Source organism: Erigeron canadensis, chromosome 9 (genome assembly GCF_010389155.1).
Source record: "Erigeron canadensis isolate Cc75 chromosome 9, C_canadensis_v1, whole genome shotgun sequence".
Classification (NCBI taxonomy): Eukaryota; Viridiplantae; Streptophyta; class Magnoliopsida; order Asterales; family Asteraceae; genus Erigeron; species Erigeron canadensis.
Window position 1 is genome coordinate 26,398,838 of NC_057769.1, and position 19,687 is coordinate 26,418,524.

The following is a 19,687-nucleotide window of genomic DNA, read 5'->3' on the forward strand; positions in this document are numbered from 1 at the left end:
TTTTATGGTAACTTACATAATTAACAAAAATATTGTCATTATCATAATATAAATTTTTTACAACATGTAATATATGAGTGTTAACGTATGTTTTTTTATAATGCAGTAATATTATATAAATTATATATGTTCACTTGCGTATTACGCGGGACAATAATCAAGTATATATAAATATAATAGAAGAAGTTTTAAATAAAAAAATATTATTATACTTATATTTAATTAACTTTTATAAATCAATCTAACTAAGCAACATCAAAGATAATGAAATACTTATTGCATTCTTTAGTATTCCCTTTGCATTTCCCATTTCCATTCCTTTAATTGAACCAAGCACCCCTGAGTCATTAGCATTCCTTGTAATATTTGATAGGTATGGTGGAATAGAATGAAATGGAATTAATTAAAAAAAGAAGAATGAATTATCCAATATATATTGTTTGTTTGGTAAAGGGCTTTTGGGGGATTTAGGAGCTTTAAATCCCTGAGCTTTTAGAAAGAAGCTCCATTTATTACGATAGCTCTGTTTGGATATGCATTTTAAATTAAAAGCTCCAACTCCAAAAAACTCCTAAAAGCCCCGAAAGGTCTTTAAAATAAAAGCTTGTGAAAGAAGAGTTGAAATAGAAGCCCCAGCTCCTAGCCCCATCTCTAAGCTCCAGCTCCAAGCCCCTTAACACAACACCGGCTCCAAGCTTTTGTATCAAACATACCCATAATAGAAGGTAGTGGGTTAATGAAGAAGTTAGAGGGCTATATTTGTAATTTCATTCCATTTTAAATAAATTTAAATATGTTGAAAAAATGAGAATTTGTACATACATTTTAACTAAAATCATGTTCAAGCCTGACATCATTGTTAGGTTGTAATTATAAGACTGTTTTGAAAGAAAAAAGACTTTTATAGATGTTCTATGATTCTATTGTCATGATATTACGATTTGTTACCAGTGATTTGAATAGAAGGGAAAAAAAGAATTGTAATAGGACATAACACTTATGCTATGCCTCGTTCCTCACTATTCATTAGAAGGTATAATAAGTGATGATTTAGTTATTTTTTAAATACCACAATAAAAAAATAATGTTATTTCTATATTAAATAAAAAAAATTTGTTATGACATAAACATTCGCTTAATAAACTAATTATATTTATGTGAAACATAAAGTATATTATCTGCATATTAAATAAAAATTTTGAAACATAAAGTATAAGTTTTTATTTAATTATGATATCATAAACACTTTTCTTCATAAAATTAATTTCATTTTATTTTCACATAAAAATTCTTTTAAATTTCCATTATCTCAAAATTTTTGTCATAATAGATTTTTAAGTTATCTGTAAATTATGAGGTTAATAAATTAATTATATTTATGTGAAACATAAAATATATTATTCCAAGGTTATGAGAAATATATATTTGTTTGTTGTCTTCGCATACTATGTAAATTTAATACAAAGAAAACTTGAAGGTAACTATATGTATAATGTATTTTGATTATCAAAATTATAAAGTGTTTTAGTAAATTATCACATAGATTTTTGGTAATACGCTCAATCAATTTCATCGCAACGTCATAGCAACGATAGGTTTTCACAAAACTTTTATTAATATGCCCAGGTTGAACCCGAGTTAATTAGCTAGTGACACTGTAAAACAAGAAGAACAATGAAGAAACAGAAGTGGAGACTGAAGAGAATGAATTATTTTATTATTCATCCTATCAAAAGAATCATATATCATTCACATATAAATATCAAGTTATAATATAGAATTTCTCATGGTTCTTTCAATTAAAATGGTTCTCACATGAACATAAATAATTATAAGTATAACTTGAGAGTTCATATGTGAACGAATATGTTCACATATATCATTCATATATAAACATCAAGTTATAATATAAAAGGTCTCATAATTCTTTTAATTCAAAAGGTTCTCACATGAACCTTTTCTTATATATATATATATATAGTGGGGTTGAGTATTATAAAACAAATATTAAAATAAAACAAATAGGACAAGATTTTGACCCTTAGATCGTGGCTAAATTGATGCACGGAGATTCACAAAGCAATTGATGCACAATGATCTTTAATGAAAAGAAACCTATTGTTTTATTTGTTTTAGTTTAATACTTGTTTTATTTTACCTAAAAGTACCTCTTTCTCTCTCTCTCTCTCTCTCTATATATATATATATATATAGAGTGACAATCAAATGAAAACACTTAAAAACTACATTTTGATGCATTAAAAGTCCATAAAACTAACATAGTGCTTAACTAATTATCATTATTTAAGTGTTTAACAACACATTGATCCGTCAAAATCAAAAAATCATGTTTTTTGTTGGATGCATCATTTTGATGAATATGCATCCAAGATGGATGCACAAAACAAAAAATGTGATTTTTTCGATTTTGACGGATCAATGTGTTGTTAAACACTTAAATAATAAAAATTAGTTAAGCACTATGTTTGTTTTATGGACTTTTAATGCATCAAAATGATGTTTTTAAATATTCTCACCGTTCTTATTTTAAAAGTGTTCTCACCGGATTGTTATCCTATATATATATATATATATACAAAAGTGAATTGAAAGTTAAGTAATAAATCTTTTAATATAAATAAAAGATCTTATTAAGATATTGATATCCATTTCATAAATCTTTCTAATACTACCTTTTGAATCTCCGTTAGATTAAAGACATTATTTCTTGTTAAAACCTTATTTTATAACTCTTTTGATACGTTTTGACATATTACCTAATTAAAAATATAAAAATGCTAAATAAAACCTTCTTTAAGGCTTCGTTTCACAAAACCCTTAAACATAGTATCATCACTTTTAAAAAGTTAAAAGTCAGCAACATTTGGCAATCCTGTAACGGGATTTATTGTGTCGTTGCAAAAATCTCTGTAACAAAATCAACAGTTGCTTGTAGTGACTCGAGAAAGCTCTCCAACATGGATCCAGTTAAAATAATGTATATTAGATCTCCCACTGTCGAATCACGACTCGAAGTTTTCAAACGAAATTTAACTTTAAAAAATAAAAAAATAAAACTCAAATGAGTTATGGGCCTATAGTGTCTTGTTACGATAATGAGTTCACATACGTTTTGGAGGATTATGTAATTTAGTGATGATTGCTTCAGATAAGAACACTTGTCTGTTCCCAATTAACACCCATCACACAAGCTCTTGGAAATTGCGTATTGTCTAGTGTTCACCGATTCTAGCAGCTTGCTGCTTTTTTTTTTACCTTACTAGGTACTGTAGCTTTTATACATCTACTTTTTTCCTCAGTGGCTCAGTGCATCATGCATTTATGTCTAGAACATTAAGTAAGCAAGTAAACACCCGATATTGTAATTTATGATTCTTAGGTTCGATGATGTATAAAGAAAGTTAAGATATAAACTACCTTATTTGCACATGTGATGAAAATTAAATACTTAACCATTATTTACAGAATAAAAAATATTAACCTTTTAATCCACATGTTACTTTCATCATTCATTTATGTCTAAATTAATACACTTTACATATATTTATGATGAGTAATGCTATAATGAATAACATTTAATAAATTTTTTTTATACTAACTTACATGTCTGATGTGGACTTTCCATGTTTTAAAATTAACATACATTAATTAACCTTAGTTAAGTGATTTATCTCTTACCAATCATCAATAGATCAATTGTTATATGGTGGAGCCTGATGAATTGGTACATAGTGGAGCCTGAGACTGAGAGGTCTTGGGTTCAAATCTTAGTGTGAGCAAAATGTTCTCAGTAATGGAGACATGGATTTTCCCAGTATGGGTTTCCACTATAATTGGAGTTGAGTATATGAAGAGGCATGCCGCTAAACCCAAATTTGTGTTCAAAAAAAATGATTTATCTCTTGACCTAATATTAAACCGATTAAATTCCTTGCTCAAAATTATAATTGTTCTTCCTCATCCCAATTTCTTAATCCACCTCCATTCAATCGTCATCCCCATTTATAGCTTTGACTTAACCAAGTTAAATTCTTATTTTCAATAATGATGATTGGGGATACATGAGCTTATCAATTTTTCACTTCTACGAATACAAAAATTATTTCTCTCACCAAAAAACACAAATATTTACATCTCATAATATGAATTTTTTGAATCAGATGATTATTTTCAGATTCACATTTCTTATTTTTAGGTTTTATTGTTGTTTATAATTTATAATTTTAATGAATTTTACTTTTCTTCATAAGTGTCAAAGGATTTGTTGATCGACACTGCATCCCGATTTTCTTTCATTATTTATCTTATTTCTCTTCTCATTTGTTTAATCTGAGATAGTAAAACGATATTGAGATTCGCAGGAATGACTCTCTAAAGGAAAGTGATGGGTATAAAAGTTATTGGGTCTAGAACTTTTTTATAGTTATTAATAATATATCATGTACGAGTAACTGGTTTTTATAAAATCATGCGAGGGATAATTAATTTCTGCTCATATAATGGAAAAGAAATAAAGGAAGACGATTGAAGGGAGGTAAATTGAGATGAAAAGGAACAACATGTAAGAATAAATATATATTTATATATGTGGCCCTTATAATCATTTATCTAATTATAATAATCAATGACATAATTACCCCTAAATAATTAATAGGTAATTATTTGATGGACGTAATTACCATAGTTATTAATTAGGGTTTCCCCTTGGGTAGGGGCCTAACACCAGAACATAAATCATCCCCTCTAAATTCTCTTTAAACTCTTGTGTCCTTATCTCTGTCACCTAAACCCCATCATTAGCGCATACCCTAAACGGGAACTCGATCCTCAACCGAGTCATGTCGTTTTCCCTCTACGTCTTCTGGATGATTAGTTACACATCTCTAATTCATTATGTGTTTAGTTTATACAATAACTGATCAGTATGTGGTATCAGAGCATTATGTTGATAAATCAATTATTGTTTTTCTTAATCCGATCTAATGAATATGTGTAAATCCTTTCGTTCTTCGCTGCCGCAAAAACAAGTTACGAATGTTTTAATGTTTTGTTTGATTTGTTTTTTCCATGCCGCCATTATCTCGAAATAAAAAAATTAATTATTCTCTTTTGTATATCTTAATGCCAATATGGATGATAAAAATTAATGATGAAGATTATTTTTCAATCTGTTGCTTTATTCTGAGCCGCAAACAAAACAATAGTTTTTCTCAATCTTTATTTTTCGACGGCTGGATATGCTAATGATTTAGATCGAGTTGTTATTAATGTTAATGATTTTTTTTGAAGATATTAGTTCTCCTATTTTATTTAACTGATTAATACTAATATTCATGATAATGATCAGTTAAGTTTCTTATAAATTGTTGCTATTATTCTTGTACGAGCAATATGTGTATTACTTTATGTATCAAAATCAGTTTTTATTAGTATATTTTGATTTCGATTTGAATGATAAAATTGATGATCAACATTAATTGTTCTCCGTGTTCATAACTTGTTCTGATGTTCATCTTAACTTTCATAAGAAAATTATAAGATTTCGTAGTTTGATCTCGAATATGTTGTATTTTTGAGATCCTTATTTTTTTTTCCGAAATCTATTAGATCAATCACCTTAATTTTTTTTTTTTTTGTGATTGAATTATAGTGTGATAATATTTCATAAAATTCTAAACTTTGTCCCAAGTTTTGCATAAATAATAATATATATTTTATTATTCAAAATTTGCAAAATTAATCTTGGAGATGTATTTAATAAAATTTAAATTTTATTACATCCATAAAATCTTTCTCGTTACATATGGCCTTTTTCCCGCGAACTTAAGTTTACCGAAAAATAATTTATCTTTTCCGGTAACTCATTTAGTATCAAACTTTAGTGATAAGTTCTTTAGATTTATAAAACCTAAATCATGTTTTATAACACCTAATCATTCAATGTGTTTCATTTGATTGATTTTATATAGCTTAACTAAATGACCTTATCAAGGTACCACTTCTGCCCAAAGGTGATTTGCTACTCTTACACTGTCATTTAGTATAATTAAACATTGTTATGAAATGTATATGTCTATTATAATGAACAAGTCAATTAAATGTGTGTCACATATGTCCTTACCTCATTTATTTTAATGTTGACATAGACATGCATATGACATTAGTCTAATATGCATAAATATTATACTTCTGCCCAAAGGTGATGTGTTATACTTATGTTGCATATTTTTAATAAATTTTGTTCATTAACATAAACATGACATTTGTCCTAAATACTTGAAAGTTTCACTTCTGGCCAAAGCTGATGTGTTACATTCATGTTTGGCAAACTTCACATGTGCACTAAACTTATATGTCTCATTTTTGCCCAAAGGTGATGTGATACATTTACATTGCACATGTAATTCCTAATGCTTAGATAATTGTTATTAACCAAATTGAACGCAACTATTTAAGTAGAATATTACTTAGTCTACAATTTGGTGTTATAGTAGTAATATCACATCTTCAATCTAAATAAATTATGCCCTATTAGATTCTTCTTTAGCCTTAAATTTCAACATTAATCCACTCTAATTACAAAACCTAAAATAAGTTTCACTAAATTTTGCTCTTATCGAGTCTTGTTTTTCCATCAAGACATGATACCCATTGCTCCTTCTGATAAAATATTATGGAAGATTACTTGAGCATAAGGAGTGGGATAAGTCAATAGATATGTTTCTCATATTAAACAAGAACTCCTCACGTGATTCCTATCAGGTGAGCTATTCCATATTATTAAATTCACAGACTAATGTGTTTTTTGTGAAAATGGAAGAATCAAAACAATTCATAAAACTCCTAAATTAGTTAAGTATCATATGTGAATACATCCCAATACATAAGGTCATGTCCCTTAAACTAAAGGGCTTATACATGAATGTTTTTCCTGACCAGGTCCATGGTTCTCCCATGGATGTCTTTGCGCCTACGGTATTCTTTCGGCCGCCCGCGCTGTGACGACGTGTGCATCACCCAGCGCCTCTGACATTCAGAAATTCGGTGATATCGTTTATCAACCTGTTGCTTGCTTTGAGGTAAGCATGGTTTCCTTGCTCCCTCCAACCCTACCTGATGGCGTACTTCAGCGTATGTCAACCGGGCTGGCGTTTGTTCGAGAGAAGGCGCGAGATCACCTTCCTGACCACCGGCAAAGCTGGCAATAGCAGCGGGGAGGTCCTTGTCACCGTCTTCGCTGTCACCATGAGCTGTCTTTGACCGGTGTTTTTCCGATAGGGAATCTGAGTTTGACATAATGCTCTTATTCTGATCGTGGCTAGGTTCGATTTTGAGGACAAAGTGTCCCACAGATGGCGCCAATTTGTTTGATCAAATAATCGCACCATGACTCAACCGGAGGTGTGAGCTGGGTTGTAGGTGTTGAACGGCGATTCCCTTACGGTCAGAGAGTACGAGAGACCACTTTACGCCGGATGGTTTTATGGCTAAGTCGATTCGTTCGACTTAGGATTTACTCGGGGGATGAATAAACCGTATGTTAGGATTTTGGAATTGTGTAAAAGACTTATTCGGAAGTCGAATAAGTTGTAAGGGTTTATAAGTTGATTTGTGCTCGACTTAAGGGTTTAAGGATGATTAGAATGAATATGTCGTGAGGTTCCTCCTCTATTTATATAGAGGGTGGATAACTTGGAGAAGAGGGTGAGAGAATTAGGGTAAATCTCTTCCTCATTTGTAAATATCTTGTTTCCTTCTTGAGGAGATTTGTGGTAATCTTGTTACCTAATTGTGTCCGAGTATATTGGAGTCTTCGATATATTTAATAGATTAATTATAGGAAAGATTATATACGTCCTTTATTGTATAATTCCTTTGAGCTAGGTATTTGTTACCTTTTAGAACTCCGAGGTAACTATGTTGAGCGGAGGCAGAGCTCCGTTATAGCTTTACCTGTTCGAAGATAACTTTGTTTTCTGCTTCTGCTTCGGATACGGAGTTAGAGCTCTGTATGGGTATATCATCACTTTGATTAAGGAATGGGAAGAAGATATTCGAGGCATAACTTAATAAACGAAAGTAAAACAAAGAAAATTCTGAAAGATTGAAGAAAAAGAAAAATTAACCTTTAGGGTTTGAGAAGATGTTAGCTCGAGATAAAAACTGAAAAAGAAAAAAATTGTCGATATATTGTTAGAAATATAAATGGTGTTAAATTGTAATATTTCTATCTATGGAAGGGGTATTAGTGTTAATTAGTTGAAGTGTATAAATACCCCTCCACAAGTCATTTGTAATAAGCCTTTGACATAATTAATCCATACATATTTCTCTCTAAGTTACTTTCTCTCTCCACATCATCATCAACCTCTCATCACCCTTACACACTAAAACACACACTAAACCCTAGAATCCACCATTAAACCTTCAATTAAGTTCATTTATATTCGTTTCATATATGTAGATAAGTGGGGAGATAAATGTGGGTAGTTGTAAAAGTCCCATCAATGCAGATTTCACCCCTTGGCTTTCCTTTGACCGCTAAAATTGACCATAAATTATAAATTATTTTTATTTGCAATGAAAAAGTTTTGGGGACAATAAATTATAAAACTTATTTTTATTTTCGGTACTAGGATCCTTAATGGAATTTACACTTTAGTCCTTCCGTAATAAACACTTAAATAATGTGTAGTCTTAAAGGATCCTTGATCTTGGTTAGTTTATTAGCTCAGACTATATTATGTTATTATCATAATATAACAGGATCTTGATATCTTCAGGATCCATGATTTTACTAATGAATATATGTGTAGTATAGTAGATATTATATGCAAGATCGAAGTAAAAGCATGTTACATGAAGAAAACGTGTTTCAACGGATAGTTTACCACTTCAACCATAAGAATCGGGATTGATAACAGATTTACCATGTAAAGAATACCACTCAACGGTCATCTATGTCATTTCTTCACCGTAAAGAGCAAGTCCAGGAAGATCCCAGATGTTTTGGAGATATGGTTCAACGTATAGCTCTATAAATAGAAGAGGATCTCATTCAGAAGTGCGAGACATCATAGACACATCAGATACATCACATACATCGCATACTTACACACAAGCAATCATCATACAAGCATTCACTCATTCAACAACAACAAATTACTTACTTAGCAATCAGTTGTTTTCATATTCATTCATTCATTTATCCATTTCATTGTAATCATTCACAAACAAGAATAATAATAATAAGAGAACAGCAGGTAGGATCGATTAAATCCTCTCGGGGTTTTTTTACCTAAGATCGCTTAACTGGATCATGGGTTTTTCCTCGTTAACAAAATTCTGGTGTCGTTGTGCTTTTCTGTTTTTCTTTAAGATCCTAGTGTTAATTCGCAAGTGCTTTACTTTTATCTTCAACAGTTTTCTTAATTACTCAAAGTAATTTTGTCTCAAAGGCTTTCTCAAAACTCTTTTAGTTAAAACTCTTAGTTTTAGTCGTTATTATTAAGAAAACTTTACTTTTAATTTAAGATCCTAAACACCAAACCCCACTTACAAATCTTCGGTTCTTGAGTTGTCTAAAATCCTTTCTAAAATTATCTTAGGTAATTTTTGACCGAAACATATATATCGCAAAGCTAGTGGGAGTATTGTTACTTTCCATGTCTTGTATGTAGATGACATATTGATAATAGGAAATCACATTCCAATGTTGAAAGATGTTAAATCTTATCTTGGAAAGTGTTTCGCTATGAAAGACTTGGGTGAAGTAACATTTATTCTTGTAATCAAGATCTATAGAGATTGAAGTAAATGGTTGATTGGATTAATTCAAAGTGCTTATATAGATAAGATCTTTAAGCGATTCAAGATGGAGAATTCTAAGCGTGGTTTCGTTCCCATGCAAAAAGGACTTAATTTATCTAGCAAGAATGGTGCTTCTACAACTCAAGAGGTGGAGCGTATGCAAATAATTCCTTATGCTTCGGTTGTGGGATCTATCATGTATGCGGTAAGATACACTAGACATGATATTGCGTTCACGCAAAATATAGTTAGCCGTTATCAGCAAAAACCTGTAGAGGATCATTGGACTGCTGTGAAGAATATTCTTAAGTACATGTGAGCTACTAAAGAATTGTTTTTGGTGTATGGAGGAAATCCCGATGCAGAACTTAAAGTGACTGGATACTGTGATGCTGGATTTCAGACTTATAAAGATTATACAAACTCTTAGTTAGGATACGTCTTCGTTTTAAATGGAGGCGCGGTGGATTAGAAGAGCAAGAAGCAAACCACAGTTGCTATGTCTGTTACAAAGTCTGAGTATATTGCCGCCTCGGAGGCCGCCATGGAAGTTGTCTGGATCAGAAATTTTATTTCTGGGCTTGTCGTGATGCCCTCAAATAACTCACCTATGGATCCGTACTGTGATAATATGGGAGCTATTGTCATTGCCAATGAACCGGGAGTTCAGAAAGGTGCCAGACATTACCAGAGAAGATATCACTATGTTCGTGAGCAAATCAAATCACGTGAAATCAAATTACTCAAAGTTCACACAGATTGTAACTTAGCAGATCCTTTTACAAAGGCATTGTCAAAAGGAAAGCTCAATAAGCATGTCGAGGGCATAGGTTTTAAATTAGCTAATTACATCATGTATCTATTGATTGGTATTTGGATAATGAGATGTTAAACAATTATTATTTCAATAAATGAATTATATACTTGGTATGAGTGTTTTCAGTTCATAATGATTGTGTCTTATATTTGCATGTTTCAATCCATGAATATTTTAAAAATTCTAAATGTTCATTGTCAATTAACTATATGGGAATATAGTTAAACTAAAACAAATCTGAGAGATTGGTAAATATTAAGGGAATATTTGAAGATGGTCCTGCCAAACTCACATGGTATCCATAGAGATGCATATCAGACTATCCCACTTAATGAATTATCATTCTATGGATCGACGTCATTAAGTGATATTCATGAAATGGTTACTTTATTTATCCTTAGACTTTAGATACAAGCAGGTTATGCATGTGTAGATTGCATTTTCTTGATATAGTTCTAACTGTCCTGAACAATGTAGAAATAAATGGCTATTTTCAGAAATGTAATGAAACGACATGACTAACACGTGTAGTCAATATATGATTTGTTCCTTCAATTTGCAACTGAAGTATGATACCATTTGGGCCCCTCATTGATGAATTAAGATGTTTGTATGCGCATACCCAAATGAACTCCAAAGGTTGTCTCGATTAATTTGGTAATCTTAATTAGTCGCAAAAATGAGATCCCGAATCGTTAAATTATGAAATGACTTTGATCCATATTCATAATTAACAAGGGTATCTGAAACAAAGGGATAATAAAAAATAAATCATTTCAATTGATACTTTAAGAAATTATACATAAATATTTCCGGGAGCATTGGCATGTTGCTAGACGCTAACCAATGTTATTGCCTTTATATAGCATGCTCAAGTGGGAGCTGTTGGTATGTGATCATGTTATAATAAACGCATGTCTGGAAATATTTTAAGCCTACGGGTCACACGAAATGACACAGTAACTCTATATTATTAGTTAATTTATTAAAGTAATATATTAATTAATATAATCACGAAATAATTAATTAAACTAAATTAAATGTTTAATAGTGTTTAATTAGTTAAAGAGAATGTGTTAGAGTGAAATTAGGAATTAGAATTGTTTCCTAATTCCACTATAGGGGGCGAAAGTAAGAGGCTTAGAAAGCCTTGAGATTGCTTGGTCACCAATTTTAAAACCCTTACAATTAAGCCTATAAATAGAGCGCTTAGGCTTAAGGGTTTTTTATACTTTCACACAAGACAATAGACTTGTAAATCTCCACCCCCCTCTCTTTCTCTCTCTCTTTCTCCCTTCTTTGTTCGATCGTCCGAAAGCAAAAACCCCAAGGGGTTCGGGTTTTAGGGTTTCGAATATTAGGGTATTAGACAAAGGGTTGGTTGTTCGTGATTGGGTACTAGCATACGGTATGGGGTGTCTAGTGTGCAATCGTAGAGGGGTTTTATTTTAAACCCTAAATAATAATAATAATCTTATTATTAATATTATTGGAAGCTTTGCGCAAAGGTACACGTTTCGATCCTTTACTTTGTTAATTAATTTGATTGCATATACGTTCTTATCCGCTGCACACTCGTGATTTGTTATATGTTTATGTGCTCATATTCTAACAAAACCAAGTTCATAAACGGAAATACAAGCAACAATACAAATGAGAGGTTCACCCTTAAACATAAGGTTTAAACTCTATTTATACTAAACTAATGGATTAGTCGAGCCTCAAGGTTCATTGGTCGAACCCAACTCGTCTAGCTTGGATCATGTGAGCTCTAACCATACAAGCTCATATCATGCAAGCTCATACCATGCGAGGTTGACCAATATGAGGTTGACCGATCCAAGTTTGACTTATTACATATGAAAACTTAACGTTTATTACAAATACAAATTTAATAGACTCAAGACAAACTTCTATAATGATGTTGTCACTAGGAAATGCACCAACTTTTCATATATTTCAAGTGGTAAATTTGGTCCTTTTAGGGTTATGTAGTGGCAAATTTAAGCCTTTAAAAAAATTAGTGACAAATTTACTAGCTCTTTTTACATATTTTAAATGGCAAATTGGTCTTTTAACCAAAAAATCACATATTCATAGTCATATATGTTCATACCGATAAACAATTTACGTCCTAACTAAAATTTTTGGCTAGTAATTCTTTAAGTTAATACTGAATGTTTAGAGGGTGTTTGAGATTACGATATAAAATGATTACTTGATTATTACGTTTTTAAAATGCAAATAATCTAAAAAAGTGTTTGTGTAAAAAAGTGATTGTTTGCTATGAAAACGCAGTTGTACATGCTTTTTCAAAACGCAGTTTTGAAAGCGCATAATCTATTTTAAAAACGCAAAATTTATTTTATAAACGCAACCTCAAACACCCTTATAGGAAATTACCGGTTGATTAATTAGCTAGTAAATCACCAATTATACTTTTTAAGCGCTAACAAGATGATAGAAATGGAAGCAATATTATCAATTGCTACGACTGAGAATTGGCAACCTTATTGTATCCATATATGTTACTTCAAGTTATAATGTCGATTAATAAATATGTATAATTAGAACATCTTAATTTTTGTTTGTATTTTGGTTGTCACTAAGGTACAAACAAATTAAAGTTTGACTAAGTAACAAAGCAAAACGTTCAGATTTTAACTTTCTTTATAGATTTTCGATTTTTATTTTTATTTTTTGAACATTAGATTTTCGATTTATCCAATTGAATACAAAAGGAAAACAGTAATTATTCCATAGTACACACTAGATTTCACATATTATCCATACACGACTAATTAATAGAAATATAGTACTACTAGTAGTAAACAACCACTAAGATATATATCCATATATACACGACTTATAATATACGGATATATATGATATATGATTACACAACTAATTAAGTGGCATCCCTCTTCATCCCCCAATCGTGTAGCCGAAGATGCAGCTCGGCTGCCGCAATTAAGAAGTAGACCGCCTGAATCGGTGTTAGTATCTCCACCACCGAGTTCAAAGTCTCCATTCTCAAACTATCCGCCATGTGTAGCAACTCTTCCAACTCATTCTTCTTCGATTTTAACAAGAATTCCACTTTTGATTCATTATCTTCCCTTCCTTCATCATGGTTCGTGTTTTCGTTCCGCATCACCTCAGAAACCATGTTGGATAGATCCACCATGGGTGTGTCTGCAGCCGATTCTTGGAGTTTCGCCATTTTCTCAGTAATTATCCTCTCCTCACGGATCGTTTTCTTTTGTAATTCATCGATTTGGTTGAGTTGATTTAAACTCAAGTCTCCTAAATCTCCAGTGTTAAACACTGGGACGAGGTCAGCTAGTCTGGCCTCAAGCTGTATTCCAGATTTGGAATACAGCACGTGGATCGCAGTAGTTGGCCGCCAACCTGCGATCCACAAAAGGGAATCCTCTAGTGAGGTCAGCCATGTGGGTGAAAACATTGAAATGACGTCTAGTTTTGCTCCATCTGACTTGGTTTTGTAATACTCTTCGTAGTGGCTAACGGCTTGATCTATTAGATGGCGTAGACTTGAGTCATCTTCAGTGTTGTCATTTTCTTGGTATGTTTGTGCGGCGGAGACAAGGTGTTCGAGGTTCGCGTTTAGCTTACCGAGCCACCAAACAAAGAACTCGTGAAAGGTGTTGTGGTGGGTATTTTCGGTTTCGATCATGATTCATGAGGTGCTTATTTGGGCTGAGTTTGCAAATTAACTTGGGGATATTTGTAGAGCTGTGTTCGTGCAAATAGCCAAATAGGAGGTATTTACACAATTTGTACCTAGACTTGTAGTTGCATTCTAATAATGGTCATGTGTTTTGTCAAGTAAAATTTAAGAAGAAATGATGTATATAATGTACTGTGTGTTTTGTCAAGTACGAGTAATAATCAAAGAAAAAGTTATATCGATATTTGTTCCATTATTATGGTTACTTTTTTTAAAGCCACTATAAGTGTAATCTCCTAAAGTTTACAAGTGTGCAGGAACTCTTCCTTTTGAAAGTGCAACCTAGTTTTTTATTCACTAAAACTAATCCCAAGTATTTGGTGTAGAATGTAGATGCATGGAATTAATAAGTATATCATTATCAAGGGAGATTAATCAGTAATTTTAGCATCTTTTATTTTATAGTGCTAGCAATTGATTTTATCATATCACCGTGTTAAAACATTTTCAATATGACTCGTCACTAACGCCTCATCATTTTCTTCATTCATTAGTGTCACATCTATACACATTCTAAAAATAATATACTTCTTTTTATTATCAGTTAAATATACTCGATAGTTTAAAAATAATATATTTAACCAACAATGAGTTAGCCTAGTGGTAAGAAAAAACACTTGGTGACCTTAAGGTCTCAAGTTCGATCCCCGCTTCACACAAAAATAATTTCTTTAAGATATCCATTACTAATGAAGCTTAGACCCACATGTGAAGTTTAAATACGCAATTTCGATCCTTCGGAATGCCCAAATCATGTGGGGATTAGGATGGAAATATTGTACCGGCATTATATGGCTCATACGTGGTGAGTCGATGATCAGTAATTAATTGTGGTATTGGGGCTAGTGTTCCTTCCATTACCCTTTTTGTTTTAAAATAATATATTTAAAAATAAATCACATTGATATAGTGTTGTAATAACCATCTATGACTGAACGATGAACCAATTCAACCAATTTACCACATAGACGCACCATAAGTTTTGGCATTTTTTAGTAAACCAAGTTAGTCTTTTACTCTTTTTCGGTTTTTCCTCTTTTTCACGAGGTTTTTCTTATTCACGAAATATAAGAAAGTTGGTATTTTTAATTTAGAGTACGGTATCCAACAAGAATATCTTCATGACAATTTTTGAAAATTTTTGTGACGGCTTCAATTCTAAGAATATAGCTAACATTATGATTCGAACCCGAGAGTTCAATAACCTATTCATGGCTCATAACTACTTGGACACGTGGGGTTGGCCAAACAGCCATAGGCGGTGCACGTCTCTCATTTTCGCTTGTTCCATAAATTCAGTAAACATCTCACTCCTCCGTAAAAGTAAGTTATACTTTTTTAAATGCTTTTGATTTTCTAATGTGTTCTTAATTATGTTAATTCATAAAACTATGAATTATGAATCTTGCAAACTATTTTATGTGTTCTTCATTGTATACATATACATCATGATGCATTGATACGGGAAAGACTCGATTTTTTAACATTGACGAATGATGATATCAATGTACTTAGATATCTGACAAATGAAATTTATAATTTCCGTATGTATATTATTAGGCCTATCAAACATTTTTCATATAAAAATAAAGATTTCTTATTTGTTTTTGTGTATGGCTTTGTATTTTGGTCACTTAGAAAAATTTCAACAAGCTAGTGATTATGATTGTAATGATAATCAATAAGACTTCAACGTGTGGTTAAATTAAATAGCAAACTCTTGACATATATAGGAGTATGAGATAACACTTTCAAGCTAAATTTTTACAATTTAAACAAGTCTAAATTAAAGGAACACGAAAAACAAATTAGGTGATGTGTATAGATGTTAAAACTGAAGGGACCAAAAATACAAACAAATGAAAATTTGCTGTTAAAAATATGAAAAACATTTCTTAGCTAAGAAGCTTACTATTTTATCTCATGCGCATTTTGTTGTCTTGCGTTAAATGGACCTCTGATAATGTTCCTGATTCATAAAGTATTCCAAATTTTTAATTGTAGTTTTCTGGATCAGAATTTTAGTTGAATATAATACGTCAATCAAGAATTGAGGTACATTAGAAACGTACCTTAGACGTGTCTCCTATCGGGGCTCTTGTGAAACACAACTTTTATATAAATAGTTTATGTCAAAAAGTATTTCAAGATCAGATAATGTCGGATGAGCTTTCGGAACCCATGTTAATCGACATCAAGTATCGACAATACACAATACACAATTCACATCACCCTTCAAGCATGGTGATGCAATTACAAGTACACCCATTAAGTATGAAAAATAATACAATCTGACATCAAAATTTATATTCTAATACTTATTGGTATCTGAAAAATGTGTAACATGTTAGTAAATGTTATTCCTGTTGTTCCATTAAATGTATTCACTTTTAAATTTTTAAAGTCGAATTTTTACAGCTTTGACCTTGAATATCTTTGTTTGTATTGTATAATACTTGGTGAAAATTATATGAAATAACTGAGTTTTACATATGTTTACATCGGTATAATTTTCATCGAGTATTATATAACACAAATAAAAATATCCAAGGTCAAAGTTGCTAAAAATTAAGTTTGAAAACTTAAAAGTTACATGTGATGGAACGGAAGGAGTACAAATTTTATTTATAGTAATATCACATTAAACTAAGGTTTTGTTTGTTTTGCAACTGGGTTTAATAACAGGTATAAACAATTTATAAGAGCGTTGACATCACATGCGGCATGGGCGTGGTGTTGACGTGCGTCGCACTGGAACACCGCCTCCAACGTCCAAAAGTGCGTTGTCGGGGTGAGAATGCGTGTTGTGACCACGCGAAGAAGGAGGAGCAAGGAAAGCGAAATATAGCCGTTGGTTTTGAATTGTTCTTTTTATCCTCCTATTTAAACACATACGCATACACATACACAATTTCATACTAAAACACCATCAAAACCCCAACAATTTTCAAACGAAAATTTGAAAATGGCTTTCTGTTCAAACACCCAAAAGCCAGCAATGACGTTTTTTTAGTGTAAAGTTGAAATGCAGAAACACATGCTACACGATGACGACACCCGAAGGGAGGTATATGGGCCGTAATCAAGAAGTTATCGACAGAAGGAAGGTAGGTACCAGAAATACAAGAACTATAAGCAATGTGGCGGAAAAATACTAACCTCAAAATTCTTTTTGTGAGCTATCTCCAAGACCAATTTTCAAGCTGAACAGTATAATCGGCAGTCTTAACGATGTTCACTTCGAGTTGGGACATGCATTTATCACGCCGAGCAATGGCAAGGGCGTATCGAATGGTAGAAGACGGTCGATTAGGTGAGACGTCCACAAAGGTACAATCCACGCAATTTTAATATCAACGGACGTTTCATTAGGTCTTAATGTGTAGCTTTTTTAAATGTATTGCAATGTTTTTTTATTTAAGTTTTATATCGTATTCTAGGATTTGTTGTTTTTAATGTTTTTTAGTAATGCTATATAATGTTTTATTTTTAATGGAATTTATGTTTTTAAATAATATAAAAATTGAAGTGAATGGCAGGTGAGGGGAGGGAGCGTAGGTGAGGGGAGCGTTGCCATAAAAAAAATTGGAATGAAGGGTGGGTAGGGAGTGAATGATGTGGCGTAAGGAAATTGGTCAAGAGTAAGAAGTGAAATTGTGGTGTATGAAAAAGGTTAGAAAGCGACAATCAAAATAACTCTTTTAAGGATATATATATATTACCAAGTTTTTCGAATGTTTTAACTTTTAGCATTTAAGATAAATAACCTCACATAGACTTCCATGTATGGCTCGGAAAGTTTCTAAGCTTTTAATTTTAATAAGGTTATCTCCAATGTTAAGGACGTTCTTAGGCGTCCTTGAGCTGTCATATCATATCTTTACAAATCAAATCATTACAAATCCTTCAAATCTTATAATTTTATCTCCAACCATACATATATTCTTACATATCCTTTTACCTCAACTAAAAACAAAAATATATTAGGTAAGTACAAGTAAGGGCATGCCCTTAGGTAAGGGCATCCTTAAAAAATCCTTAGTTTTGCATAAGTTTTAACGGCAAAGGATATCCAAGGGAACCTAAGGGCACCCAAGGACACCCCATGGGAGATAGCCTAAAAAAAACTTTAGTTGCTAGCTCTTTTATGTTTAGTATAATCAAATTCCATTAATATTCTTTTATAATTCAAATAATTACCACCTAAATCCATTATCAATGATTAGTTTTATCTTTATTCTTGTTAATTTACATTTGTTATTACTAGTCTTAGAATTTAGTTAGTTTGCCAAACTCTAATGATTAGTGTTTTTTATTTTTATTTTTACATATCCTTCAAGAAAGAGTGGTATGAGGCAACCTTGGACCACAAATTGACCAACTGGAACGCCCGCCGGGGTGATGTTCTAAGGGTTTTTCACAGACAAAGAAGGGGTGGGAACACTTCATACCGTATAGTCTAATCATTGTTTTCTAAGAATATTTTCAAGAAAACAAAAAACAATGTTTTCTAATATTCTAACTAAAACATCTTTTTCTTGTTTTCTATTTTCATTTTCCATTCCCGTTATCTTCCCTCACATCTCTAACATGTTTTCTAATATTCTAACTAAAACGCGTTTCAAAATGTTTATTTATTTTCTAAAATATAAAAACCCTTTTATTTTTTAAAAAATTAAATCAAAATTTTGAAACATTTTTAACAACGAAATGGACCCTAAGCAAGATTTGATTTCGTGCTCCTAAAATTTAACCCTTTAAAACAAGCTACATTTATTATTCCAATACTTGTCACAGTATAAAAACCATCAAAAAGACATCAAAGTTATCTCACATCAAAGTTATCTCTTTTTTTTTTAACGGTAGGTGGGAAGGTCGTTACATCGAGCTGAGCAGTAACATTCAAACAGGCAGTATGCTCAGGGTTCGAGGCACCTTATACCGTTGGTACCCTAAAGGGAGCCCATTTTACACTAAATAGGTAAATACCCGAGGTCAATGAGGAATACAAGATTCGATCCCATGACCCTAAGCAAGATTTGATTTCGTGCTCCTAAAATTTAACCCTTTAAAACAAGCTACATTTATTATTCCAATACTTGTCACAGTATAAAAACCATCAAAAAGACATCAAAGTTATCTCACATCAAAGTTATCTCTTTTTTTTTTAACGGTAGGTGGGAAGGTCGTTACATCGAGCTGAGCAGTAACATTCAAACAGGCAGTATGCTCAGGGTTCGAGGCACCTTATACCGTTGGTACCCTAAAGGGAGCCCATTTTACACTAA

The 19,687-nt window shown here is 31.9% G+C and overlaps 1 protein-coding gene across 1 annotated transcript; it reads right to left on the reverse strand.

Moving 5' to 3' along the window:
- Positions 1-13,451: 13,451 nt before the first annotated feature.
- On the reverse strand, positions 13,452-14,355 carry LOC122584007 (protein DOG1-like 3). The gene has a single exon (XM_043756373.1). It carries the CDS (start codon positions 14,343-14,345, stop codon positions 13,557-13,559), a length of 789 nt encoding a protein of 262 aa, XP_043612308.1. The 5' UTR covers positions 14,346-14,355; the 3' UTR covers positions 13,452-13,556.
- Positions 14,356-19,687: the final 5,332 nt, after the last annotated feature.